At 39.4% G+C, this 27,079-nt stretch overlaps 1 protein-coding gene across 3 annotated transcripts; it reads right to left on the bottom strand.

Moving 5' to 3' along the window:
- Window positions 1-500: 500 nt before the first annotated feature.
- Window positions 501-27,078, bottom strand: znf512b (zinc finger protein 512B). 3 transcript variants are annotated; one of them, XM_088438803.1, is made up of 18 exons: window positions 26,772-27,071; window positions 26,112-26,322; window positions 23,152-23,286; window positions 14,110-14,189; window positions 13,852-13,980; window positions 12,686-12,864; window positions 12,308-12,585; window positions 12,148-12,219; window positions 11,944-12,078; window positions 10,948-11,075; window positions 9,987-10,079; window positions 7,887-7,985; window positions 6,762-7,010; window positions 6,366-6,677; window positions 6,096-6,197; window positions 5,167-5,229; window positions 4,994-5,092; window positions 501-3,930 (listed from the first exon to the last, which is right to left on the bottom strand). In XM_088438803.1, the coding sequence occupies exons 3-18, from the start codon at window positions 23,282-23,284 to the stop codon at window positions 3,586-3,588; spliced, it is 2,496 nt and encodes an 831-aa protein (XP_088294929.1). In that variant the 5' UTR covers window positions 23,285-23,286; window positions 26,112-26,322; window positions 26,772-27,071; the 3' UTR covers window positions 501-3,585. The 3 variants fall into 3 exon arrangements, 2 of the variants coding, with proteins under 2 accessions (XP_088294929.1, XP_088294937.1); XM_088438811.1 differs by having other exon boundaries at window positions 26,112-27,071; XR_015868367.1 differs by lacking the exon at window positions 501-3,930 and having other exon boundaries at window positions 4,999-5,092; window positions 5,167-6,197; window positions 26,772-27,078.
- Between the last annotated feature and the right edge of the window lies 1 nt (window position 27,079).

Raw genomic sequence — 27,079 nt, 5'->3', positions numbered from 1 at the left:
AAAAACAGCTACTTAATGATTTTTTAACATTTTATCCTTGTGCAGTATTTTTACCACTTTTGGGTCATTTTCTTCCACATCATTCTTGCAACATTTAGCCAAGGGGTGGCACATTCCTGGTAGTGTGATAGCTAAGTGGTCAGGCCATGTTGTCACCATCAGGTTAAAAATGAAAATCCCCAGTGTCTTTTTTTTTTTTAGTCTTTGATGTGAAATGCCTCTGTAAAGATCAAAGGATTCGACAGAGAACTGCACAGGTGTTAAACTGTGTTACAACCAACATTGCTTGTAGTAGTACCTCAGAATATGGATATTCTCCTCACACTTGTGTGTTTTCTTGTGGTAGTCCATATTGAATCATTAGTCACTAGTCCCAAATGTATGTGAGGGTGAAGAACGAGCAGGATAGAAAACATTAAATGAGAAAAAATGCGTACACACTATGAGAAAGTATTCAATTACAAACCATTACAAACATAGTACTACTTGACTTTTTTTTTTTTCAACAAATCTTTATTAATTAGTTGAGGGCTAATGAACAGTTCATACAATACGTTTGGGAGAAAACTGTTAACAGTCCAGACTCACAGGAGGGAGAAAGCCTCCTCTGTTAGGATACAACACAGCTTGATTTTAGATATCTTTACTACATCACCATTGTGAGCTACAACATCATCTCTTAAAACTCTCATCCAACATAAGGAAACCTGCAACATGGGCGGATGCCTTTTCCTGTTTTGAAAGTAGGTAGCGTACTGTCATCCAAATAAAGATTCTGAGACGGTCTCGACCGGATTTTCTGTGAACTCGCCTCGGTTTTAGGAAACAACAAAAGGGAAGACACTTGAGTCTGCTGTTTGCCCGGCTACAAAAGTCACACCACACACAGCCCAGATCACTAGAAAGCTCAAACAACACTCCTATTTCAAGCCTACAGTATTTCATGGTATAGTAAGTGCACTAAATACAGAAACAAACACATATACATATGCCTTTTTGTCCCATATTGAATAATTAAGATTGAAAGACAATCCCTATGCATTTGTCACGCTGTATCAAAAAAAAAACCCTCCTCATCAGAGTAATGAATGACAAAATAACAGTGTAAGCAGACATAGGCCTACCATATAGATGATCAAAAGCATTTTGAGAGCAAACAAACAAGTCGATAATTGAGAAAAAGCCGCACGACTGTGAGAAGACGTCAATATCAAAATCTCGGCAAGCACACAAGCTCATCTAAACGTAGTGTATTGCTTTACTCTCTAAACATGTTGCGGTGAGCGCACGCTGCGGGATAGATATGCCTTTTTCCATACCGTAGGAAGACAGATAAGTAAAGGGCACGATCAAATATAAAATACCCAGGGTAAAAGCAGTGCTAAAACTATCATATCCGAAACACAAAAAGCTTGCCCGGGAAATGGGACGTTCATCATGACCTGTGATTGATTCTGTGCCGCACTCAACAGACAAACTCCATTTCAAAGTCGCAAAATGTTCCACACGCACATACAAACGCACATTCTCGACTACTCAGATGGAAATGAATCAGTGCTTGTTTGATAAATCTTCACCGGTTAAACCTGGATAGAAGAAGAAGGTGGTCCATCTCATAGAAAGAGAGACAGACATGCATAATTATCTCCACTTGGATTAAAAATGGAGAAACATCTGAGCTTGCCTATAAAAAATGTCATGTGTGTTAATATTTATTCTACTGACACTATTCATCAGACGTGTTTTCACGGCTTGATTGAAATGCCGGCGCTAAACCAAAATTGAAAGTGGGAACTCTGGAGCAGAGGAAAGATGTGTGGCTGAGTTGTTTAGCTCATTCACTGCCAGCCACAGCTGTCAGTGGAGCCCGGTGAAAGTGAATTATTTGACGTCTAGAGACGTCATTGGCACCGAATGAGTTAAGGTCAAGTAACAAGTTGGCAAGAGTGCTATCTCGACTTGGAGATGGTTTTTACGAAGGTGTCGTTAACTTTTCTGGATCCCTCATTTGCTTACTTCTTGAGTACAACAGTGGATTCAAGTATCAACTATTCTTTCATTGCACACTTTTCCATGTGGTGATTTCATAAAATTTGATGCATATATATTTTTTAAACTCAATTTAAAATGATCAGTACAGGAGGTTGCAGTTATGGCTTTGTGTGGTAAATTAAAAACTTTAGTCGTGTGTGATTACTCTCCCGAGTCCCAGCCTATTCTTTTGTGTCCACTGTAGTGGACGTTAGTTTTTGGTCGCTATCTTTTGACTCATAACAGTTACCCCGCTAAGTCCTTGTATGCTCACTAGAGGACACCTAAGCCTGTTCGATGATGTCTCATGTGTTAAGATTTGCTGTCTGGCAATGAGATATGGACACAAATGAATAGGCTAGGTCTCCGGAGGTTATGGATGCGATCACAAAGATGTCCATTATCCAGAAATGGGATCTAAACGTCTGTTCCGAGAATAAAATATTTCTGTTTCTGTGCGCCAGCTACTCGGTTACACAAAAGTATCTCGGGAGTGCAAAAATCACAAGAGGTGAACGACAAGGGTTAAAGTGCAACGCGATATCTTTGAACATCCAGGTGTAAGTTCATATATATTATTATATGCGAATTATGATTTGCAACGATAAAAGATCATTCTCCTAAACCTCTACAAAAGATAGCATTTTCATTCTAGTCTCATTTGTTTAAGATAAAGCAAAAGCCAAAATGTGGCTTAAAAAAAAAAAAAGCGAAACAATTTTTCCCCTACTTGATTGTGCTGCAACAGTGCAACGATCTTCATAAGAATTATTCCTTCAGTCATACAATTGGCTCTGCCAGTCTTCTATAAGTGACCGTATTTCAAGCTTCTTCCTTGTCTGTTGAATTTGAGTCAAATGTTGAGTCTGTACAAAAAAAATCCTACAGTATATTCTCCTTACTAGTCTTTTTTCTTCATTCAATTATGGGTTTGAAAGCAGAAATTCCTTTCAAGTGGTTGACAGAGAAAATTAATCAAAATGTCTTTTGGGGGAAAAAAAACGATTAAGCTTAAATGTGATTTTCGCCATTGAGAAAAAAAAACAACACGACAGACTGAAAACAACACAAAACATTCTGAACGCGCACGATCAATGACGGTTTTGTTCATGTTGAAATGTGACGGCATCATTGATTGGAATATATAGCTATATCCATGTAAGTGTTTTTGTACAGAGTATAACTGTGATAGAAACATGACATTACCATGCTAAGAAAAGGTGTGTGGTGAATATGAGTCTTTTCGAATAAATGACCTTCCGCTGAGCCCGACCGACGACCTTTCCTGCTGAAAAAATGTTTTCTCTGCGGAAGTCAACATTGAGAAAGTCTTTGATTTTGTTTTCCAAAACTCCTGCCGAGTGTGGGAACCGAAGTGCGTGCTAAAAGGAGATCACTGGAATGGAAACAGTACTGATCTGGGTTTACCTTTTCAAACTGCGGCCACATTTTTTTTGTTTTGTAAGTGCTGGCTTCACGCAAAGTTCAACCACATCTGGAGCAGGCGTCCTGTGTGCTTCCTTTGCTGGGGAAAATAAAAATAAAAAAGTTGAGCTACTCGGACAACGGCAGCTTCTTCGGTTTGCTTTGCCGCATGGCGGAACCATTGTGCTGCTGGTTCGGGTCTTGATCGGGAATGTCCGTTAAGTCAGGGCTTTGCGCGGGGGACGGCGCCGAGTCCGAGGACGGGGTCGAGTCCATTGCAGAGTTTTGACTGACGTTTTCTTCTTCAGTTTGTGTTTGGAGAGGAACAACCACAGGGAGGCGCTCTTTGGGTTTGCGACCCCGCTTTTTGCCAGCGGTGGCGCCGTTCCTCACCTCTTCTCGTACGCCGTCGTCATCAAGCACTTTATTTTTGCTGCTGGAACCTCCTTCGCCATCGGATGCTCGGAACCAATTCTGAAACAATACAAACATTGGTAGTGCTGATTAGAAACGTTCAAGAAGGAACATTTGCACGTTAACTCATTCAATCCCAAAAAAAACAGTTTTATTTATTTATTTAAGAGTCAAGATATTCAATCCAGAATACATGCTTTTTTTTTTTTCAAATATTTGGCTGTTGGATGGTCTAAAATGGCTAGTGAATCAAGAAGAACAGAGTAATTTATGAAGGACTAAAATAATTGATTACTTTAGGTATAAATATCTAGTTCAACTGCTAACTATGCTAGTTATTGAGGATGCTTAAGGTGCCCCTCTTGTCAGCAATTATCTACAGTTCCAACATTAGCAGCTAGCAGCTGTCTGCCACCCTAGGAGGCTAACACCATTAGCTTCTAGCAGCACTCAACTGTCGCATATAGACTGGCAAGAGGCGTAAATATGACTTTTCTAAGGCAGTTCAACAGACATAAATGACTCAAGTGACAGTGACAGTTGCCGTTCCTACTGATCACTTTTAAACAGAGCCACTTACTCAAATATGCTGTTTTAGTGTTTTAGCTAGCAAAAATCACAACTGTGGTTTGATGTCAACTCTTTTCATAACCCACATGGAGAGCTATTATTCTAATATTGCTAATGTTCGTAGAGTAAATTAGTCTGACGTTATGCAGTTTAAATTTAATTAACAAAACAAAAAATCCATAGTTTTTCTTTTTTTATTGAGTGGGAATGTTGTTGTATTGTCTACTGTATTCATAACTTTCTTTAACAAGTTTTTTTTTTTTTTATTGTCATCCAAATACCCAGCTTGATAATCTTTGTAGTAAGATATTTGATTACAAAAACATTCGATAACTGTAGCCCAAGGCATGACAGTACAGTATTATATATATTTGTAGGTAGCAGTAAATTGTTGGATTATAAGTATATTATACATATAATTACTATTGTGGCAAACCAAACAATTGTCATCTTCATTCACATTGGATTCTGAATGTATTACAAAATGAGACAAGACAGAAATGGTACTCAGGCATGTTGCTGATTTAAAGTTGACATCCAATCTGCGACTCACCTGTGAGTGTGTCTTGCTTATGTGGTACTTGACGCCACTCTCTGAATTAAACTCCTTCTGACAGATCAAACATGTATACTTTGCTAGTTCGCCACCTCCCTAGAACATACATAAAAAATACAAATATTACCTTCATTCTGTGCATGTGCTCTTTGTCAAGAGAGCTTTTCTACCTGGCTACAGTTGGCAAGGTGGGCCTTTAGTCCAGACACACTGGAATAGACAGCCTCGCAGTTCTGTCCGAAACAAAAACAAAACATTCAACAGTCCAGATTGAACAGCAATGTGACTGACACCTTTAGACCCCAGACTTGTTTGATCCAATAAAAGAAACAAATTTAATTAGTTGGGCATTTTACATGTTTTTGCTGGTCCATCATTTACAGTTTGGCCCCATAGACCCTGCAGCATCCAAACAAATGCTACACAGTATGTTGGTGTAACTTGTTCTCCTGGCACTAGACTTCAATAAGCAACCACGCCTGCTAGGAGGCAAACACATCATGATGCTTGAATTTCTTCAACCTCTGGAAACATTCTTTCCAAAAGCATTTTTAGAAACGGTTGCATTAAACAAAATACACTTTTGAACACATCTCATCTGTCACACACTACACGTAAAAAGCAGTAAACCTCTGCTGCACTTCCGGGCTAGGAGCCAATCAGAGTGCAATGATCACTTTGCAAGATGCCAATTGGTTACTTGAATGCTGTCACCTCACTATGTGCAAAAGATGTATTCATTCAAATCATATTTAAAAAGCAATCATAACACAAACATTTCAATACTTGATTCCAAACATTGTTTTTTACGTTAGGCCTTTACAATGAATGCGTAGAGCGAGATTATGCATTTCAGTGACAGAATTTGGAAGATTTAACTGGATGCGGTGACAAACAATTACCTACGGTGACAGGTGATGATTCCAATGATTAAAATGACGTGATGAATTCTACTGTTCTATTGGTCTTAATTCCTCATATTTAAAATATTTTGTCATTCAGCCGCACGATGGTAAAACATCGGTCTGTCACCGACAGACACTCCATCTGTACCGACGAACTGCCCACCTCTGCAAATTTGTTGGCAAGACATTCTTACTTCATTGATGCAGCAGATGAAGCCGTTTTCCTTGACTTGAGTCTTCCAGGTCTCTAGAAGCTCCCTGCTAAAGTTGGGAAGGCCTGGGCGAGTGTAGTTCAACTATACACAAGAAAGTGTTAATGCACTCCTTCATTGCCATGGACGACCATAGACCATAGAAAAGACCCTTTTTAACTTAGGTGGGAGTGAATTAGTTGACTTATGCACTGCCTGCCCAGTCAAAAGGCAGTACATGTGGAGTTAAGAGTGATTAAAAGACTCTCTTACCCGCTTGCTGTCAGGCACCAGGTCATCCTTGATGCGGCGCTTGGTGCCCCAGTCTTTGGCAAGTTCATCTTCTGCTATCTCCTGCAAGTGGAAGACGGCCACCTGAGCTGAGCGGCGCCTCACTCTGCCGCTGGGTGTCCGTTCAAAATCCTCGGGAAAGCTTTCATTGGGGACCGTCTTTTCCTTAACTCTGTTCTTCACTTGGCCATCTCCATCTTTGACCTTGTCCTTTTCTCGGACCAACTCTGTTTTTAAGTGCCATTCGGGCTGGCTTTGCTGTCTCTTGCCGCCAGAAAACTTCTCAAAGGTGACCTGAAGGACCAGAGGGAAACAATGAAAACTATATCAATGTCAACTGGGATATTTTTCTTCCAAATATCATTTTTGCTATGTTACCCTCTCTTTGCCAGTGTTATTGTTGGTGTCGGTCCTACTGTCTTTGTTGCTGGTAGGCGATGTCATAGCGGAGGCGATGTTTGGAGAATGTTCAGTGCGTACGTGGTAATCCCTGTCAGTCTTGGAGCGGTATGTTTTCCCACAGTGCTGGCAGAGAAACATGGCTCTCTCAACTTCAGAAAACTCACGTCCACAACGTTTCTGGTGGTACTGGTAGCCCATTAGACTGGAGAAGTAAGCTGAACATCCCTAAATATAAACATGGAGAACGTCAAGGACACAAAAATATTGTTTCATATTCTTAACTCTCAGTATGAAAACTTTCTGTTTAGAGCTGCAACAATGAATCGACATGTAATCGATTATCAAATTCAACTGTAACCTTTTTTGGATCACTGATTAATTGCTTTAAAATCTAGTTTATTAAAAGATTGATCAAATCCTTGGAATTTTAGCTTCTCGCCAATCACCGCTCACCGGTTACCGCTCATGTGATGCTCACAAACTGAACTCTGACTGGTTGTTACCTGAGCCTTGAGGTATATGATTTTATTTTCAGTTGACAGCAAATGACAAAATTTGTCTTCAGAAATAATAACTGTACATGGAAAAAAAACTCCATCAAATTAATACCGTTTCACAGTTATATTTTGCAAAGCCCCCAAGGGAAAGAGACCCCCCCCCCACACACACACACACACACACACACACTTGCCACACCGACCATTAATAAGATTAATATCTATAAAAATTGTAGAAGTACACCTAAAACTGATCCTTTTTAACATTGACACAAGGAAAAATCATTTGTACAGGTTAAAAAAAGTGCATCAAAGTGCCTGAAAAAACATGCCAATCCTTATTTCATCACTATTACACTTCGCATAGCAAAAACAAATCCTTTTCACAGGGATCATCCAAGCCCCCCCTTGCACCGCCTTGCTGAATTAAAATATTATAGATCATTAGATTTTTTTGGAAGTTTGGTGACGATATTGTGCGGACCTATCGGCGCCTGTAATGGCTTAGCCGATAATCAGCATGTCCCTAGGAAAAATGGCCAAAAGAGAGATCATACAGAGCTGGCCCTGGAAAGAATGAGGGAAAGACAAATCAATGATATACCTCACTAGGGCATTTGATTCTCCCCATCTGTTTGAGTATTCGGCGTAGTCCTTCTCGCTCCTCATAATCATCATCCATCTGGCGTTCACTCCATGAGGACTGAGGGACAAACAAGCACTAGTCAAGTCTTTCCCAAAATGCAGTTTTCACTGCACGCGATTATACATCTACCTCTGAATTAAGTGGTTACATAAATCATGGCTGTCCAATTAAAACAAATGGTGTATGTTAGTAAAATGATGAAACTACCCTACTTTTAGAGGCAATTCTATATTGTATATCAAGTAACATACAGTTGCAGTTATGGGCGGGACGGAAACGAGACAAGACTGTGAGGCAATCTACGCCCGATGAAAATCCAAATGCTGAAAATGATGTTGCAACATGAAAATGATTTGAAGTTTAGATGCTTTATATTTTGACACAGCTGAATATTAATTTGTCTAAAAGTCATCACCACTATCTGATACGCCAAATAGGTCCTCCAATTTCAATGCATGGATATAACTCCCGGACGTGCTCTTCTTTCTCGTCATTTGTTTAAATATCCTCATTACTCTTCCACAGATAGTCATCTTTGAACCCACATTTTTTTTTTAAATGGAGGTCTCCAGAAATGCTTAGCTGAAGCTATCTTTACCAGAGTGATGACCGTGGAGAGATCAGAGTGTGTAAGGTTGCCCTTCACTGTGTCTCTCCACCCACCTGCTGACATCCATGCATTATTGCATTTTTGTCTTGAACAAGTCAAGCTGTCTTTTCCTTTTCATAATGCATCAAAGTCTGCCGAAATTTTTTTTTGCCATGCAGCCTTGTTATCGACAGCAAAGAGGCAATTCAGTGGGGCTTGATGAAAGAGCATTTTTGTGGTGTGGGTTTTTGTGATGGAAAAAAATTCAGTCGAGATTATATACGGTATATTGAATATTATCTTTTATTTATAAAAATAACGACCTCAAAAAAGTCTGAATACGCATCATTTTATTTAAAAATATATGTAGGTTTGAAGTAATCGGTCAAAACAACTATCAAAAAGCAGATTAGCTAGTCAAATAGATATATAGATCTACATAGCGTGCTTCGTAACGAGTAGGTTAAACTCAGTCTATATATTTCATATCAGTCTACAAACAATTATTTTTACCAATGTAAAATATGAATAGCAATTAAATTCATTAAAGGTAGAATGAAAAACAAATTTTGTAAATTTTGTGGCGATAAAAATGAAAGGAAGCAACTAAACATGCTTTTGTATTGGCAAATTTCCTCTTTGGTGCTCGAAACATCATTATACAGTATACATTAGGTTCAGCCTACAGATGTTTGCTTCTTGATAGTTTTTTATACACAGAGTGCTATTGTGTACAAGTGTCTATTGCAATATGCAATAGAGGCCAAAGATTAGGACACATCTGCGATGTAAACAGCCATGAAAATAAAGAAAGTGCACTGAATGAGAAGGTGTATCAAAACCTTCAGCCCATACTGTACACCAAATCTAGATTTGTATATTTCGGCATTCTAAAAAAAAAAAAAAAAGGTGTTCACTTACTCATGCACGCACGCACACGCACACAAACAGAGCATGCCACAAGGTTTGCAGCCCGTCCATTCATGAAACATTCATGTTACTTTTTCAAACCCAGTTAAATTATTCAGCAAAGCCCAGAGCTCTAATGCAGGAGTGCTCTGATAATATCTTTAAGAAGCTCTCAGCTGTCAAGACTTCAGACAGCTGCAGAAAGAGTGAGCGCTTGCGGGACGTCTGTTCACGCATGAGCCCTAAAATAAAAACTGGAGAAGGGTGTCTTATTAATATGCAACAAATAAATATTCTTCCGTCTAGATCACGGGAGCGCAAATGCTCCTGTGAATGCGTCATTTGTATACAGGACTTAGTGAAAGTCGACACTGGTTTCAGCGAGTGGTGGATTACTATACATAGTGTAGGTCTGACCTCTTTCGTAACTGCTTTTGGTGTCAAGTAACAAATTATCCAATTCCCTGAAACCCCCACGTCTTTGGAGAAACAAAATCTCAAAAGAAGGACAGTATTTGCCAGTGTTGACGAAAACATCGGTCACGTTGATGAGTGTGTACCTTGGAGTTGTGTTCTGCCATGGTGTGATAGTTGAGTCCTGCCTTGGATTTGAACTGTTTGTGGCACTGCTGGCACTTTAGGGCCTCTTGGAGCTGCAGAGGGTCAAAGTTCAAATCAAGCCACCAATTAAGATATATATAAAAAAAAAAGAGAGAGGAAAAAACAAACAAATGGGCCAATCATTAAAGAAGTACTTCATATTTGGAACCAGATGTAGTGACTTTCAGACCGAGACTGATAATACAGAACTGTGTGTTGTACAGCTTCCGATTCCATAGTTTTGTTGTCATACACTAGTTCAACCAAACAGTCTTTAAGGGTTAGTGTTAAACATCATTAAACTTCATCTCTTGGATGGACAAGGATGGGTGGATGATTAATTGAATGATTAATTTTAAAATTATATCATGACTAAAATAGCATTTGTTTACTCCCAATAAATTTCAATAAGAGTAATTATTTGCAGATTTCCACAATTGATGGGGCGGCCTGGTACCTGTTCCTCACAAACAGCAGTGAAGATATTGTTAAGAAAAGAAAAAGTCAAAATGTATTTTTCGGTTTTCAGGATGCACTGCTGTGGGGGTGGGAGCACAAGTAATGAAATTATAAAGACATTCATTCTTGTCATACAGTAGAGGTATGTGTTTGTGTCACTAGTAGTTGAATGGGAGCCACATATAACACACGTATGCTTAATTTATGTCGCACTATGTATTTCATAATGTATTTTTTTCAAACAAACTGTGACTTTAGGTTGTGTGTAAACTAGTGACACCCAGGTCGATTCTGTTACAATGTTTTCTCGCACTAAATTCCCCCTTAAGTAGTATTTGCCTTCAATATTGCAAAGATTTTGCCCAAGGCCAGATTATTTGGTGGAGCCCCTCGTGACGGGACCCCAGTTTGTGCCATTGCAAATTCGGCAAAAAAAAACACTCCCGCCAACTGTCTTCTGACCTTCTGGCAAATCTCCATGTGTTTCTTCAGGCCGTGGACTGTTTTACGGGTGACTATGGAGCAGGTAGGGCACACCACTTCGCCTCGCTCTGAAATTGCTTTCTGCCACTGGGTGTCAGGACCAGCACCTAGACAAAAAACAGGTGGATGTTTCTTTGTCAGTGTGCAAATCAAAATAACTGTCGCAAGACTGAGGATTTTTATTCTTGTAGGTATTGGGTTTGCTTTAGGATGACATCTATTTGCTGAGGAATCTTTTAAATCAGAAAGAACCCTGATTTCCTGAGTAGCTGAGATATTGATGTGTGACTGACGTGTGCCACGTTGTGTTTATTAGTTTAGAAATATACTTTTCAACCAAAAGCAGATTTGTTACAAAAAAGTGCTTTGCTGCCTCCTATTGGTTATACACAAAATAACATTTTTATTGCAAGAAACAACTTTTAATACTGTATTCTGGAATTGGCTGGCATCCCGCCTACTGCCAGTAGACAACTGGGATAAGCACCAGCAAGCCTGCAACGCTAATTAGGATAAGCGGTGATTGAAAATGGATGGAAGGATCGACTTTTTTTTTTTTTTTTTGCATGCAGACACAGAGTAAATAATTGTCATGGATGAAGATTACATAATCATATTACAAGATGTTGATTTTAAATCAGAACGTCTAAACTTGTGGTTCTCTACAGTATTTTCAGTGATGTCCCCACTGTGAAATTTGGTCAGCCATGTACTCTCTCTCCAAACCATTTTTTTAATGAAAAAAAAAAAAAAAGACAAAGAAAATACAACTTTGGAGCTACATTTGCCGATAAGTTTTTGACAACCACTGGTCTAAACTGTTGAAATGACAAGTGTCCGGTTCCTTTGAATGTTTCGTAGCAAGTTTCCAAATTACAAACTGTTTTAAGACTTTCAGTCAAAGATAAAGGCCACCGTTGGAAAAGTTTTGAGAAAATATATCATCAAATATTCCATGTGAGTCAAAATCTTCACCTGAACTGGTGCTAGCTGTGTGTTTAGCGGAAGACGGGTTTGAAGTCTGTCGTCTGTGAGACTCCTCGACAAATCCGCTCCCATCACCTCTCCTCACGCGGCTTGCCTTCAGCTTCTCCTCCACTTTACTCATACCTACAGCACACGCACCCAGTAGTTTGGAAGCTAGCTCTCCACAGATCTGGTGCATCTTTTTGTCAATACCTTTCAATCCAAACGTCCCAGAAATCGAAGGCTGCTCTCCAGTAAACTTCTTGGGTGTTCTCTGCTTCCGTCCTTGCTCAAGAAATCACATGAAGGAAAACAAAAAAGGTCAAGCACTTCCAGTTGAAGCTTGCGAGGAATGGAAATCCTTTAACCTTACTGTGTTTCATTCGTTCTGGGTCTTCATCTGGATAAGATGGTGGTAGGCTGCCACATTCGCTTTCACTCCCCCCTGCATCAGAGGATGTGCTTTGGGAATGTGACTGCTCAAATTGAGGCTGCGCTAACTGGGACTGGTGACTCTGCTGTGACGACTGGCTGTGCTGCTTCCTTTCACTCCTTTGGTGGGTCAGCTCACCATTGTGAGAGGGGGTGGACACCTCCAAGGTCTTTTTCACTTTGAAGAACATGGGAGATGGAGGGTTGATATCCAGGGGCCTGAATTCACAAACAAAGTAAAGCCAAGCTGCAATATGACATAATAATATGATCAAGTCTGATAATAAGCCAGGAAATTTGAATTTCAAATTTTCTTGACCTTTTTGCAGTGTTGGACTTGCCAGGGTTCTTCTGAAGCTTGTGAAGCTGCTCATCCTTTGACTCCAAATTAACCCTGTCTGGGTGATTCCAAAGCATGTGCTTCTGGAGGCGCACCTTAGTTCCAAACGCCGCCTCACAATATGGACAGCCATGGCTCTGCTTCTCAGCTACTGTACTCTGGAAGAAAAAAAACATTTTGATTTCGATTCTGACATCTCTTGATATTTATAACGTTACAATTAAAGGAAAAGGATAAGTATGCAAAATTAATATGAAAAGTGCGTGCGTTAACAAGCTCCCGAGTTCCGACAGCGTGAAAGTACTATGAATGGACCATGTTGCTAGTGTAGCAAGCGTGAAGCGTGTGTGTTTCTGCCATCCTATAGCATGCTCTATGGTGTGTAACGATGCACTCGCGTGGGTAAAAGTAAACCCACAACAAAAATGATTAACACATGTTATATTTAAAACAAACAAACAAAAAAAGCTTTGTTTGGAAAATGTCGCGAGTATAAATAATATTCCCTCCAATAATGACTATTCACACACAAATTCTGTGAAAGGACGTTTACAGGGATTGGGAAACCCTTTGGTTAAAAAACTTTTTATTGTCACAGAATTCAATCGCAACTTCTTCCGTTCTCATTTTAAGTGCACTCCATCCATTACAGCACTACACTGCCCCTAAGAGGCCAAATGCGGAAAAGTCGCCAGTATTTGGGTTTTTCAATTATCATTGTAGTAAAGTATGTCGTTATTTTACCCTCTTAACCCTCTTACTCCTGAAGTCTCAAACGCTAGTCCATGGTGGGTAATGCCACGCATGCTTTCCAACTTTTTCTTTGAAACATACACGATTCAAACAATTCGAAGCTACTGCAGAGCTCGCTGATGAGCTACTTGGGCAAAAGAAGAGTGTTCAAGGATAAAGTGCTCAGCGTGCATGGATGAATGGCCAGGAGGCTATATATCTATATATATCCGTGTGTGTGTGTGCGCCCGCATGCCAATAGGTGTACAAGCAATGTGTTTTTATATGATAAAATACAATTATTCCATCACAAAATAACGAATATTATGCTTACATAAATGTCCAAACCAACATCTGCTGTAACAACGTTTGTTTGTTATGACCATGCAGGTAGAGAGAGTAACGACACTCACCCCCTGGCAGCGTTGATAGTGGTACTTCACGCCATAGATGCTGGGAAATTCCAACCAGCAGCCTGAACATGGGCATTTAACTCTGGAGCGACGCTTAAATTCTTCCTTCCACTGTGCAATCAAGTGGGCCTGATCGGTGGAAATGGAGAAGGATTGAATACGTCCAAGAACGTTGCTGCTACATTGAATATTGTTGAATTTCTGTTCCCGGAGGAAATACATGATGACCACCCACTCAAATGAAAAAGGGATACTCACTGGGATGCTTCGCAGTTCCTGCTCATCTGCTTTGGGACGACCTTTCCTCTTTCCCTCTGCTGCCTCATCACACGCTGGTGCTGGCAAAATACAAGGGAGAAAAAAAATTCTGTTAGTGCTGCAGAAAACCAATGACTCATTCAGGATATTGAAGATGAAATAACAGAGGTGCTTAGTGGAATATGAATAAAGATTTCATTCATTTCGAATGTACTGTATGAATTCTGCAATTCTAGCTTTGCTTACTACTTGATTTGTTAATGAGTGCAAACACTTAGAATGTCTTGATGCAGTTTGATTTTGAGAGCGCAAACTGAGTAAAGGCAGCCTGGTTGAGCCCTAACGATCAGCTATGAATCGCTAGTGCTGGAGTGAACCTTTGACATAGCAACACACAGAAAAACCACTGCTTCAGCTTTATCCTCCCCCAATTCCCAAGACTGCTGCTTTCACGTTCTTGCTTATGCAATGTCTGATGCATTTCTATAGTCTTCCTCCCCCTTGCCTCTCAAGTCCAACCCAATATTTTCAACTCTTTTGATTAAACAATATACTCAGCTATATAATATATATATATATATATATATATATATATATATATATATATATATATATATATATATATATATATATATATATATAGGAGAGTTTACACTTGAAATACCATTTTATTTGAAAAGAAATCTAGATGAGATTTCCACGTTCTCCCCCATGCCTGCGTGGGTTTTCTCCGGTTTCCTCCCAAAATCCAAAAACATGCATAATAGGAGTATTGGACACTCTAAATTATGCTTACGTGGGATTGGGTGTGTGAGTGATTGTTTGTCCCTGTGTGCCCTGCGATTGGCAGGCAACCAGCTCAGGGTTCCCATAGAGACCTGAGATAGGCATCAGCAAGCCAGTGACCCTACTGAGGCGGCTATAGAAAATAGATGAATGGATAATGTGAAATGCTTTGCATATTTTGCAAGTCCATCTTAAGGGAATAAGGGAAGACAGTTGGCTGTGTTCACGCTCACAACAGTGCAAACACTCGATTCTACCTTTGCTCGGCTGCAAAAATACCAGAAGAAAGAAAAATCCATGCTCATTCAACACGTTTTGCACAAGGCTTGTATGGGAACAAAAAGAGAGAACAGTGTGATAAGACATAGCAGAATATAATGACACGCTGACATATATGCAAGATTGTGATTGTGTGTACATTAATGAAATTTGAGTTATTATTATCAGTAGTACATTAGTAGTAGTATTATTATAAGAAGACAGTGTTGATCTTCTCCTGGCATTAGAGGAAATTTCAACTGGCTTTCTCTCTAGTAGCTGGAAGGGGTGATACAGCTGTTGTGCTGAACAGGAAATTGAGTATACTCCCAAATTCCCCAAGCAAGAAAAAAAAAGGTCTTGCAAAACTGCAGCGCCCTAATAGGGGTACATGAAGACACTTTAGGGTGTGTGTAATATTTTAACAGTGTTTCCGCAGTTACGCACCAAAAGTATTTAATGTACTTTAATGCCATGACAGGAATAGCACATTTTTTGTTTTCAAACTAAGAGCAGATGAAGTGGAACATGATGCAACTTAATGCAGCTGATTTTTTTCCTGTCTGGAATTTGCATGTTCTTCCTATGTCTGCATGGGTTCAATCCAGGCATCCCCGCTTCCTCCCACATTCCAACACCATGCATGCTAGAAGTATTGGACACTCTAAATTGTCCATAGGTGTGATTGGGTGAAGTGAATGGTTGTTCGCCCTGCAACTGGGTGGCAACCAGTTCATGGTGTCCCCCGCATACTGCCCGTAGACACAAGGGATAGGCACCAGCAAGCCAGCGACCCCAGTGAGGAAAAGTGGCTATAGAAAATAGATGGATCGATGGATGGATCGTTAGGGGGTACTTTGCTGAAAAAATATACTGAGCAACGGTTAAAAACCACTGTTGTAAAATAAAAGTCCTCATTAACACAGCCCACTCCTGGGGAAGATAGACTGTAGTTGCTATGGGAATAAGATCAACTTGTCATAGTTAGCCAGATCAAAAGCCTCTTTGCAGCCAATTCAATTTAATGTGCAGGCAAGTAACCATGAGCAAAGCACTTGTTACGTATGAAATATACGACAGTCAACAAAATGCAGTCAGCCTCGTTGCTCAAGTCTGAGAAGTACACTCGGCTATTGTCCCGGCTGAGAGAAAGCAGGCCTATGTCACATCCAAACCTCGACTCGAAGGCACAAGTGCAAGGGCTAAAACAGCTGCTCATTTTAATGTCAGGCAATGGCTTTCACCCAGCTGTCTGCGTATCTTCGCAACTCCTCAGGCGCGGAAACCAAATCAAACGTGTGTAAGATAACAGATTGTTTAAAAAAAAAAAAAAGAGTACTATTAGGAATGTGCAAATGATTGAATGAATGAATGCATATAATAGAGATAGACCTCACACATGACTTTGTACTGCACATACGACTGTACTTGGGGCGGAGCATAGTTTCTCTGAAGCCATTAGAAAGCAACCAAACAATACAGAGAGAAAACAAGGAATGATCATGTTTTTTTTGTGATGGTCAATGGCCTATTACAGTTGCTCTCTCAACCTTTTTTCAATGATGTACCACCCTCTGCGGAGTATTCTGTTAGCTAAGTACTCTCAGCCAGCGCAAAGCATTTTTGCATTGGAAAAAATAAATACATTAAAACAGTAGTGTGCATTTATGTATGGTTTAATAAGATTTGGAACTGATTTTATTGTGGTACCTCCACGCATATTTTATTCAGAAACTTCAAACATGAAATATCATCTGTTTTAATTCTGGTTCACCTGGTGGAAAATTGTGTCATTAGTGACAACATTTGTTTAAAGGCTATAATATTCATTATGCGAAGCAATTTTGAAATAAATTGCTTCATGTTCCAATTATGTTGCTTTTAATTTGAAAATAGAACCTTACTGTTCCTGTCACAAAATTAAAATTCACTTGTACTGACAGATTAATCGATTCTTGGAATAATTGGCTGGCAAAATGGCAAGTTTGTTTAAACATTAGCAATTCATTGTGGTAGTGTGCAAGCCTTTTTGAACATTTTGATTGCCTAACTATCTATCCTTCCATTATCGGAATAAAACCCGCAAAAGCAAATTGTTAGTTGGACCCTTAACTGATTTATTGCACGATATTTGCAAGGGAAGCTTTAGTTATAGTGAACAGGCCTTTTGTTTCTGAAAGTGGCAAAACAGCGATTTTCAATTTTCATGGATATAAGAACTAGAAAGCCATGCGTTTCGATAAAAAAGTACTTTTCTGAGTAAGAGAAGCACCAGGACCCAAGGGTCCTGGCAGCTGTCTGACGCTCTCATATAACCCCTGAGTTCTCCAAACTACGCCTGCAATTACTCCCCACACACTTCAACACGCACGCACACAAGAGCAACAGAATGCAGATTTGTTTTCTCTGCGAGCGCTCACATAGGAGCCATTGTCTGGATCTGCCCAGTCGGATTAGAAGGATAGCGCTGTTTGGAAGACGCAGTCGTATGGCACCGGCACAGCTGTGCCGAACCAAGATCCAGTATCACAACTTTGCGTCAACAACATCGAGCTTTGACGAGAGAATATGTGACTGCGGGCTGAAAGCAGACAAGTAAAGCTTTTGTTGAAGAGGTCCAAAGAACCACTACAAGGACAAACTCCGCTCACGTAACCCCAAAACAGAGTGTTTTATGGTTTTGAATAAAAACGGTCTGGTCAGCTACAGATGGCTTAAAGCACAGGTGTCAAACTCCAGTACTTGAAGTATCCTGCAAGTTTTCAAACCATCTTTCTCAAACACACTTGATTCAAATGATTAGGATCATTTTCATGCTCTTGCAGAGCTTGCTAATTAGCTAATCATTTCAATCAAGTGTGTTGGGGAGAGAAAACATGCAGGATTCTTGCCCTCGAGGATTGGAGTTCGACAACTATGATTTAAAGCATAGGTCTCAAACTCCATTCCTGGAGGATCCTCCATGTTCCCGATGCTTCTCTCTTAAACACACTTCATTCAAATGATTAGAATCATTTTCAAGCTCGTGCAGAGCTTACTGGTGAGCTAATCATTACAAGCAGGTGTTTTGGAAGGAGAAACCTGGAAAAGATGCAGGATACCGGCCCTGGAGAACTGGAACTTAAGAACAATGGCTTAAAGCTCAAAGCACTACCAAGTCATCAGCAAGCTTTTTAGAACCCTGATACCGATCCAGATCATTTAATTCAGGTGTTTTAGGAGGGAAACAATGAATACATGCAGCATAGGGGCTCTCGAGGACCGGAGTTGCCCACCTCTGGCTTAAAGTTACATTTTAACTACTTTCAGTTTTCATTGACTAGGGTGGTGTCATACTGGCAAAAGAGGTAGTGTTTTGAGTAATGGAAGACAACATTTCCTGTGAGGACCAACGTATAGCATTGTGACATTCTGTTTTTAATAGCTGTGTGAAGGGTGAAAAGATGATGTCACCAACATAATCGTGTATTACGATTTCATACTTTTGTTGCGTGTATGTGGGATTGCGAACTAACAAGCTGGTAGCTATTCATTGTTACCACGTAAATTTCCTATGCTTAACATTACCATTATCATTTTGATTTGAGCATCGAAAGATATTTAAAATTCTGCCAGGTCCGAACTCATACCACGAATGAAAGCCGGACCAGGTTGATCCCTGGGTGTTCTTTCATCCAGGTAGCCCCCAAACCCCCTTTTTTTGGCACCTTAACGTTTAGTTTATTTGGTTGTTTTTGCAGTGTTTGCCATTACCGCAGTGATCATGCCGAGAATCAACAGACATTTTTATAATGAATGGGGAAAAGGGGACGTGATGTATGCTGTTTAGTAGTCAGAATATTTGTTTGTTTTTTTTTTGTGTGTGGCAAGGTTCCCACCACCCTCCTTGAAGTTTCTTAGTGTTAGTAAAAACAATACAGACGCCCTCCCGCCATGACAAAAGTACCAGTCTATGTTTCATCAGAAGTGCAATGGAAAAATTTTATGAAGGTTGAAAAGTTTATTAGTGTTGATTTAAAATAAACCTTGCTTCCAACGCAGAACGTCCAATACACAAGAAGGAATAAATACTTGCACGTATACCTTGAACAAAACAAGCGCTACAAAAAATGGATGGCTGTATAAAGATGATTTCTCACAACAGGAAATAATGTGTGTTTTTCCTGTCGTTTTATTTCTTTGAAGCACAGCTTCATTTACTCAAATGGTTAAGCCCCGTTGATTGACAAAAGCTTTTGTGAAAAGAGCAGTACTTTGTGAGCGCACCTGTGGCTCAGTTGATAGCGCACGTAACTAACGTACAGGGCCTGCTTCAAATAAAAGAGCTTGGGTTTCAGGGTTCTGCCTTTTTCTGGTGTAATTCACAACGCCTCAATGGTCTCTTCAGATCGGCACTGATTGGAAGAGCGTTAGACATCAGCTGCGTACTCCACCGCCCTGGAAGCTGCATCTGTTGCCAGATGCTCATTTGAGCCTGGGCCAAAAGTGGATTTACTGACATTCAGTCAGGAGCTCTGAGTTACAGTCCATATTCGGCACATAGTAAGTATAATTCTGAGGACAGAGACAGATGCGTCGTGTACTAGCAGAGATGGAAACTAAAATCTATTTTCCAACATAATGTCTGTTATACACTCAGATTGTGTCAAATAAATGGCTCAACAAATTTACAAGGTTACTGATACAAATTCACAACAATAATAATTCTCAATAGGCCACTCTTTACGCCGCTGTAATATTGTACATTAGATTATGTGTTGTGGTGGGACAATAATTAACTCATTCGCAGCCATTCCTGGCTATAAATGTCAAACATCTCCTTTTTCTGGGCTTATGCACTGCCATTGTGAGTGTATGTATTAGGCATGTCTCATTCTCACAATCATTTTTTTAGCACCAAAGTCTGAGTTTTTGGTTTAAAGAATCTGCCTATATCAAGCACCAATCTGATACCTCAGCAATATAGTACATATTAGTGATGGCCAATGACATTTTTTTTACACCAAGTCCACTCCGGATCATCTGATTTTGGGTATCTGCCAAGACCGAATCCCAATCTGATACCTTGACAATGTTACAATCCCAACATAACTTTTCAGGTGGTGTGTGAGGCCAATTAAAAATAGTTAATAATTGCCACCATAGCAATTTAGTTAATAAAAATTTGATATAGTCTCTGTCAAGTTTCTCTTAATATTTTACACTAACTAACTAAATAAGCAGCTGTTGCCAGTGCTTGCATTGTATACAGTACATTATTTACTTTATCAAGTATTCATTGGTTTGATTTAAATTTATCATTCGAATAAGAACATTTATTTTCAAGTTACAACTTGGAAGTCAACCAGCAGCATGGAATGGATTGCGTTGGACCTTGGAGGCTCTGCTGCATGTGACAAGAGCAGGACAATAAAGACAGGCGGAGGGCGACTGGGAATCTGATGCGGTTTCAAATATGCAAGGTCAGCAGATGGCACAGGAATGATGTCCTGCTGTCAGTTAAATTAGCCGCCGCTGAACTGTGCGCACACACATATGGCAGTGTATTTGTAGTAGGAAGAAATACATTAAATAAAGGCACGCAACAAAGTAAATACGTTCTCGTAAATGACAAATTATTTGACATGCCAACATCATGGTCAAATCATCGTGAAGAGAAAGCAGCAAGAGAATAAAGCGTCAAAAGAGCCAAACACCTTTTCCAGAATGACAAACTGCCCGATATCCAATCAGTATCGTTTATCTTTGTGGGACGAAAGAAGCAAAAGAATGAAGTGTCAAAAAGAAAGTTTAACGAAAATGCTCACAGCAAACAGACCTGGTAACACAAAGTTTCTCTTTCAACATCTTTTTCGTTGTATTTTTTCCACCTGCTCGTGACGATGATGCAGCTAACGATGATTGGCGGCTCAGCTTGCAAATGTCACATGACCAAGCCAGAAAACAGGTGAGTTGTGATTGTTCGTTACATGTGCCTTAAGCAACATGTGATGTCATCTATCAGTTGACAGCAAGTGGACTCATATGTTTTTCAAAACTATTAATTGTACATGAAAATTCATTTACTCAAATTACAGACATAATATTAACATTTTCTTCAGAAAACGGCTAAATAAAAGCTAAAGGCTAAATACTATCCCTATAGAAGGTTATGACAACCACAATCGGAGTGCTGTCTTTAGGATAGTGAGGCTGCATAGAAGATATTTTTGCCAAGAAATGTCTCGGGTGGACTTTGCCATTTAAGAAATATTTAAGAAATACTGTACATGAATTCGGCATGATGAGCTTCTGTTCTTAGCTTTTTCTTTTTTCTTGCAAAGGAGGATTTGGAAATCTGTCAACCCCTCGCAAACTCATGTCAACACACGCTCACACACATACTACACATTTACATACACACACAAATACAGCCTCACATGCCTCATAATCCATCCTTGAGGGCAGCCTATTAACCTAAAAAAAATTGAAGCACCGTCGTCCTGTGCAATGGTATTAGTGCTGCACAAGTACAGAGGAGTGTGTGTGAGAGTGTGTGTGTGTGTGTGTGTGTGGGATGAGATGGGAGGGTTTAAAAGACTATTTTGTAGCAACCAAAACAACTGGGTCATTAGAACAGTCCCAGTTTTCCAAGTCTACATCACCCTATTAAAATAAGTAATGCCGAAGCTCTACTGGTTATTGGACTGATAGCCAGTCTTTTTAAAATCTTCAATTTCCATTCAGATGACTTGGCGCAAAACCCGTTTGCAAGAAATGTACTTACCAGGCACTTGTCTAACGTTTAGACCCACAAAACACAGCTAATAGAGACAATGTGGCCAGGAGCCAATTGAGGTTGGATATATACAAACAACCTAGTTTAAAACCTAGTTTAAAAAGATATCAGTACAGGAAAATGTAAAAATCTAGTACGTCATATGTCATTCGTATACAAACAAGTTGTGCAGTATTCTGGACGTATACTAGAAATATATTCTTCCTGGATTTACATCCTGATCCAATATTGATATCAGATATCATTCCAGTATCAGCCAAGAAGAAAATTATTGGTTTATAATGGTATATTTCTGGCACTCATATGTAAGCATTCCATTCCAGACTCCATTCCTACTCTTCTATCCAATAAAAAGGTCAAACTTTCTCAAACCTACAGTTGCTGACCATTGATCTTCGTTTGATTAATATAACTTGATCAAGTCTAGTCTACAATTTTAAAGAGAAAAAAAAAAACAAGAAAAACAAGTCAAGTCACGCTGCTATCATATTGGATTGATAGTGATGCTGGGCAATAAATTGAAGTCATGTGACTAATTTGCTATTTTTAATCGACAATTTGAAAATGAGCCTAATTGTGAAATAGAGGTTATGCACAAGGAGCAGAATGTTGGATGTGTGGTTTAGAAGACGTGTTTTCAATTAGACTTTGTACAATCAGCATTTTAAAGGTCCATCACCATTGTCTGTGAGTTTAAAAGTAACCAATAACTGATCCCCGATCCATCACAAGATGGATGCAGTATGTCTATTTAAATAACTAGTTTGATTACTGCAAATACGTTTTCAATTTTTATAGATATATTTTTTATATATCAACAAAAATATTTTTATAACATGTACATTATAAAGCATTTTTGCAATGGTTTAACCATCATTGCGACCACAAAAGTAACAAAGATGCACAGGTAAAAATATTCAGGTAAAATAAAAAAAACCTTGAAACAGAACCAACGGATGCAACGAATGAAACAATGAAATTACTATACTGTAATTACGCCTTAATTTTTGAAAACTGAGTATGATAAGCACAAGAAACTGTTATGTATAAATAGTACCATTAATATTAATACCTGACATGGGCGACTACTTGCACTGGTATCAAACTGAACTCCCTAGTTGCCACCTTTTCTAAAATGGAATTGAAAAAACAAAACTCCCAGTTCCCACTTCTTCAACAAAGTGTGACAATCATTTTTGGGGGGACCGTTTGCCACTTACTGTGTCTGATGTTGTTTTCAAAGCATGGCACAGTTCGAACAGGCTCTTGGGGTTGTCCATGCTTGGAAGTGCGGCCCCTTGGCAGACCTGACGTCGACAGCTTCCCAAGCCTCGTACCACCGGGGTTCTCCATGCCTACATTGGTACAGTGAGCAGGCAGACACGGGAAGTGTCAAAAGCATTACTCCCAACAAACAATGCAAACAGTATGTGACGATAGCGTCTACACGTACGCCAAGTGTGTATCTCCAAGTTATCCATTAGTGCGGCTGGATTGAAGGCTATCTGATTGAAGTCAAACCAATCATCCAAGCCACTCATCATCTGTAGTGCTAATGAGGCTATGACCTTCCATGTTTGATTTCAAAATCAATACTCTCACGACTCGGCTAACTCCTTGTTCTGCCCATTAGCTAAAGGCTAAGTCAACTAGAGGGACAAGGGTGACGGGTTCAAAGCGCCTCATGACAGCCAGCTGCACGTCTCTTGGTCCAGTCCAAATAAGGGTAGACATTTTTTTCCTTAAGAAGACCCCAGTGTGTTATTAACTGCACATTGCCATCATAAGAAGACATATGTTAGCAACAAGCGCTGGGTGCTGAACCCTCATTTGCCACGGACGTGGGGGCCGTCTAATGGATGAAGCCTGACAATGGCTAATTATGCTAAGTGGAACTGATAGCGATCACACATACGTTTTGTGAGTGTGTGTTTCTGTCAGTCCCATAATGATTTACAACAGCACACAAAGGGTCACTCAGCAAAGCCGCTCAGCCGCTGTTTACGTGCCACTGCCACTCAGTGTAAACTGAGGCGCGATTGAAGCTATTGTCACTCACAGTTGTTGTTCATACATTTTCATTTCAGAGGTTTGCATAGATTACAGTTAGAACAGAACCCTGCCAAAACATAATGTATCATATTCACGTGATTGGGCAAAGGTGTGACATCTTTCCAGCAACCAATGGGGAGATTGTAAAGTGACAACCTCACTTTGATTGGCAAAGATAATCCAAGTTAGACGGTAAAAAAAAAGGTATTATCTAGTAAATTAAGCTCAGCAAAACCTTGATTTTACTTCTAATGTATGCGACAAACAATATTTATCACGTGAGAATGTTGATTTATGTTACTGTTTCTGGGGAAAAAGAAAAGAAAAGAAAAAAAAAAGACTTCAGAGAGATAAGTGTACCTGGATAAGCGGCTCTAGAAAATGGATGGTTGGATGGATGGATGAATCAGCTTGGTGTGGGTATTCTCCCCAGTGGACATGATTGCTCACTGCTGTTTATTGCAAGGGAAACACATACTAGGTGTTGTGGTCTGCGATTAGTTTATTTTGTTGTAACCTCATCAACTTAACTCATTTAGAACCAGCCTATTTTAGATGTGCCAGAAAAAAAAAAAAATAATTATATATATATATATATATATATATATATATATATATATATATATATATATATATATATATATATATATATATATATATATATATATATATATATATATATATATATATATATATATATAATTTTATTTGTATAGCCCTAAATCACCGAAGTCTTAAAGGGCTTCACAGATGAAAAGTCTATATATATATATATATATATATATATATATATATATATATATATATATATATATATATATATATATATATATATATATATATATATATATACACACACACACACACACATGAACATAAAAACAGGAGTTTAATTTGGATAACTGAAGTGAAGACTGTAAAGTTGAGGTTTTGTTTTTTGTTTGGGGCCAAGCTAGAGAACTGTTTAATGGTGATTGATTTACACAGTCAGTCTAAGTCCCCACTTCCAATCCAAAGCCAATTTTTATTTTTGTGCAATTAGATGTCCATTTCAGGGGACACATGTTCACACTTGTTTACCACAAATAAACATGACAACAAATCTGTGCTTTTTCACTGTGCATGCATCCAATATTAGGGATGGGATGAGATTTGTATGACAAGATATGACGAGATTAAAACATCACAAGATTCTTTTTTCTTTTGACAGCATATATTGCAGCATCTAGCAAAAATTAGCCGCAAGCAAGCAGTGCTCCATACCGTCTGACGAGAGTAGTCAGATTACCTTTCAAAGGCAGTTTAATCAACGCAAATTACTCACTTTGATACTGATAGTTGCCGTTCATACTGCTCACTTTTGAACATAACCAGACTGACTCAAATGTGTTCTGTGGTCGTTGACTAGTAGCTATGGTGAGAGAGATGCCTAAAAGCTCAGATTATATTAACGTGAAATATTATCATAATTAGGGTTAAATGTATTATTTGGTCTTCTGTGTTTATATTTGATTTACACCAAGCAAAAAACAAATATGTTTCTATTTTTTTCATCTGAATATTAAAAAACTCAAGAGCTTCAGATCTACAGGATATACTGTATACACATACATGATGCTCTGATTACTTTCAAATCACTTCTCTGGTGATATTTTTGTATTGAAGTTGAAGAAAACCGGTCTGCTTATAAGTGAACGCAAGACTGTTATATCTGTTATATATATATATATATATATATATATATATATATATATATATATATATATATATATATATATATATATATATATATATATATATATATATATATATATATATATATATATATATGTATATATATTGGAGTAATGTAAAAGTGCACAATTACAGCATGACAATCGTTTATGTTTAACGGAATAAGAACTACTTCAAAAACGGGAATGTCAGGAGTCAATATTAGAAAAAAAGACTTGACACAACATTCCTCAAATCCACTCGCACAATCTGCTGACATACTGCAAACAAGTCATTTAGCAGTGCACATGGTATGCTTCCACCTTCGTGTGACTCACGAGAGCGATGAGAAAGAAAAGAAATAAAGAAAGTAGCACTAAAAGTAGTGGCTTCCACGAGCTGCGGTCGCGCCTACCTGAAACGTTGGTCCGCTTGGTCACGGTTCACGGCCGGCTGGCCCCAGGTCAGCAAGCTCCAGCAGGCCCTCGAGGAGGGGGGGGTCCGGAGACAGGCACCGTATTGGGCGTTTATCCACCAATGTTTTGTTCCATGGCAATCCCACCTGCTGTGTGTCAAGGACCGGTCACAACGCTGCTGATGGAGAGGAACGTTGTCGTTTTGCTCTCCTTGAAAAGAAAGCAAAAAAAAAAAAGATAAATCGCTTCTAGGTTAAAAAAAAATAAAAAATCCGGGAGACTTTAGCCTGGCCGTGCCCCCTTGTTTTGAGGCATTAATATGTATATACCACGAGGCACCGCTCCAAGCTTGCCGTTAAACACACCAAAAATCGCCGGAAAACACGCGTCATTCCTCGACTCCTTGAGTAAAAATATTGGAATACCGGATGGTTTATACAGGCACTGAAGCAAAATGGCGACTTTATAACGAAGGAGGAGAAGCAGGGGGGGAAAAATCCTTGCGCTGGCTGGATCTTAAGGGAGATCCAATTCTGAAATTTGCGTTGATTTTCGACGGCTGCCGCACAGTTTGGCAGCGCAAAGCGATCCGAAGCAGAAGAATATCAAGAGAAACGCCGACGGCCGCTAGCTTTTTGGACCACTCCTCGGTTCCTTACCTCGGGATTATTTTCGCTTTTAATACGGATATGATGTCTCGGCGCGGGCTCTAATGTGTGCTGCTGGCTCCCAAGCTTAGCTAAGCACGCCGCCTTTGACAGCGGCAACTTGGCGTCATTGTTGTCAGAGTTGTTATTCCCGTCGTTATTTCCGATGTGGAGGAGGTTCCGAATGGGGCTAAAGTTGCTGCTGTGCCACCGGCTCGAGCTCTTCCGACGTAACGGCGTTCGCGCCTGACGTTAAACGGCTCGGCTTTCGGAATATTTGCCAACTGTTTCGGATCATTAAAAAATAATAATCATGCGGT

This window comes from Hippichthys cyanospilos, chromosome 2 (assembly GCF_059441005.1).
Source record: "Hippichthys cyanospilos isolate Australia breed blue-spotted pipefish chromosome 2, RoL_Hcya_1.0, whole genome shotgun sequence".
NCBI classification, from domain to species: Eukaryota; Metazoa; Chordata; class Actinopteri; order Syngnathiformes; family Syngnathidae; genus Hippichthys; species Hippichthys cyanospilos.
This window is presented reverse-complemented; position numbering and strand designations above follow the sequence as displayed.

What these genes read in the sequence shown, in the direction of transcription:
- znf512b (XM_088438811.1), bottom strand. Translation starts at nt 23,284, where the DNA reads ATGGAGAACCCCGGTGGTACGAGGCTTGGGAAGCTGTCGACGTCAGGT. An exon ending in ACTATCAACGCTGCCAGGGG is followed by an intron (nt 12,865 to 13,851) that starts GTGAGTGTCGTT and finishes TTTTTCTTCCAG; the next exon opens with AGTACAGTAGCTGAGAAGCA. An exon ending in TGGGACGTTTGGATTGAAAG is followed by an intron (nt 12,079 to 12,147) that starts GTATTGACAAAA and finishes CGTGTGCTGTAG; the next exon opens with GTATGAGTAAAGTGGAGGAG.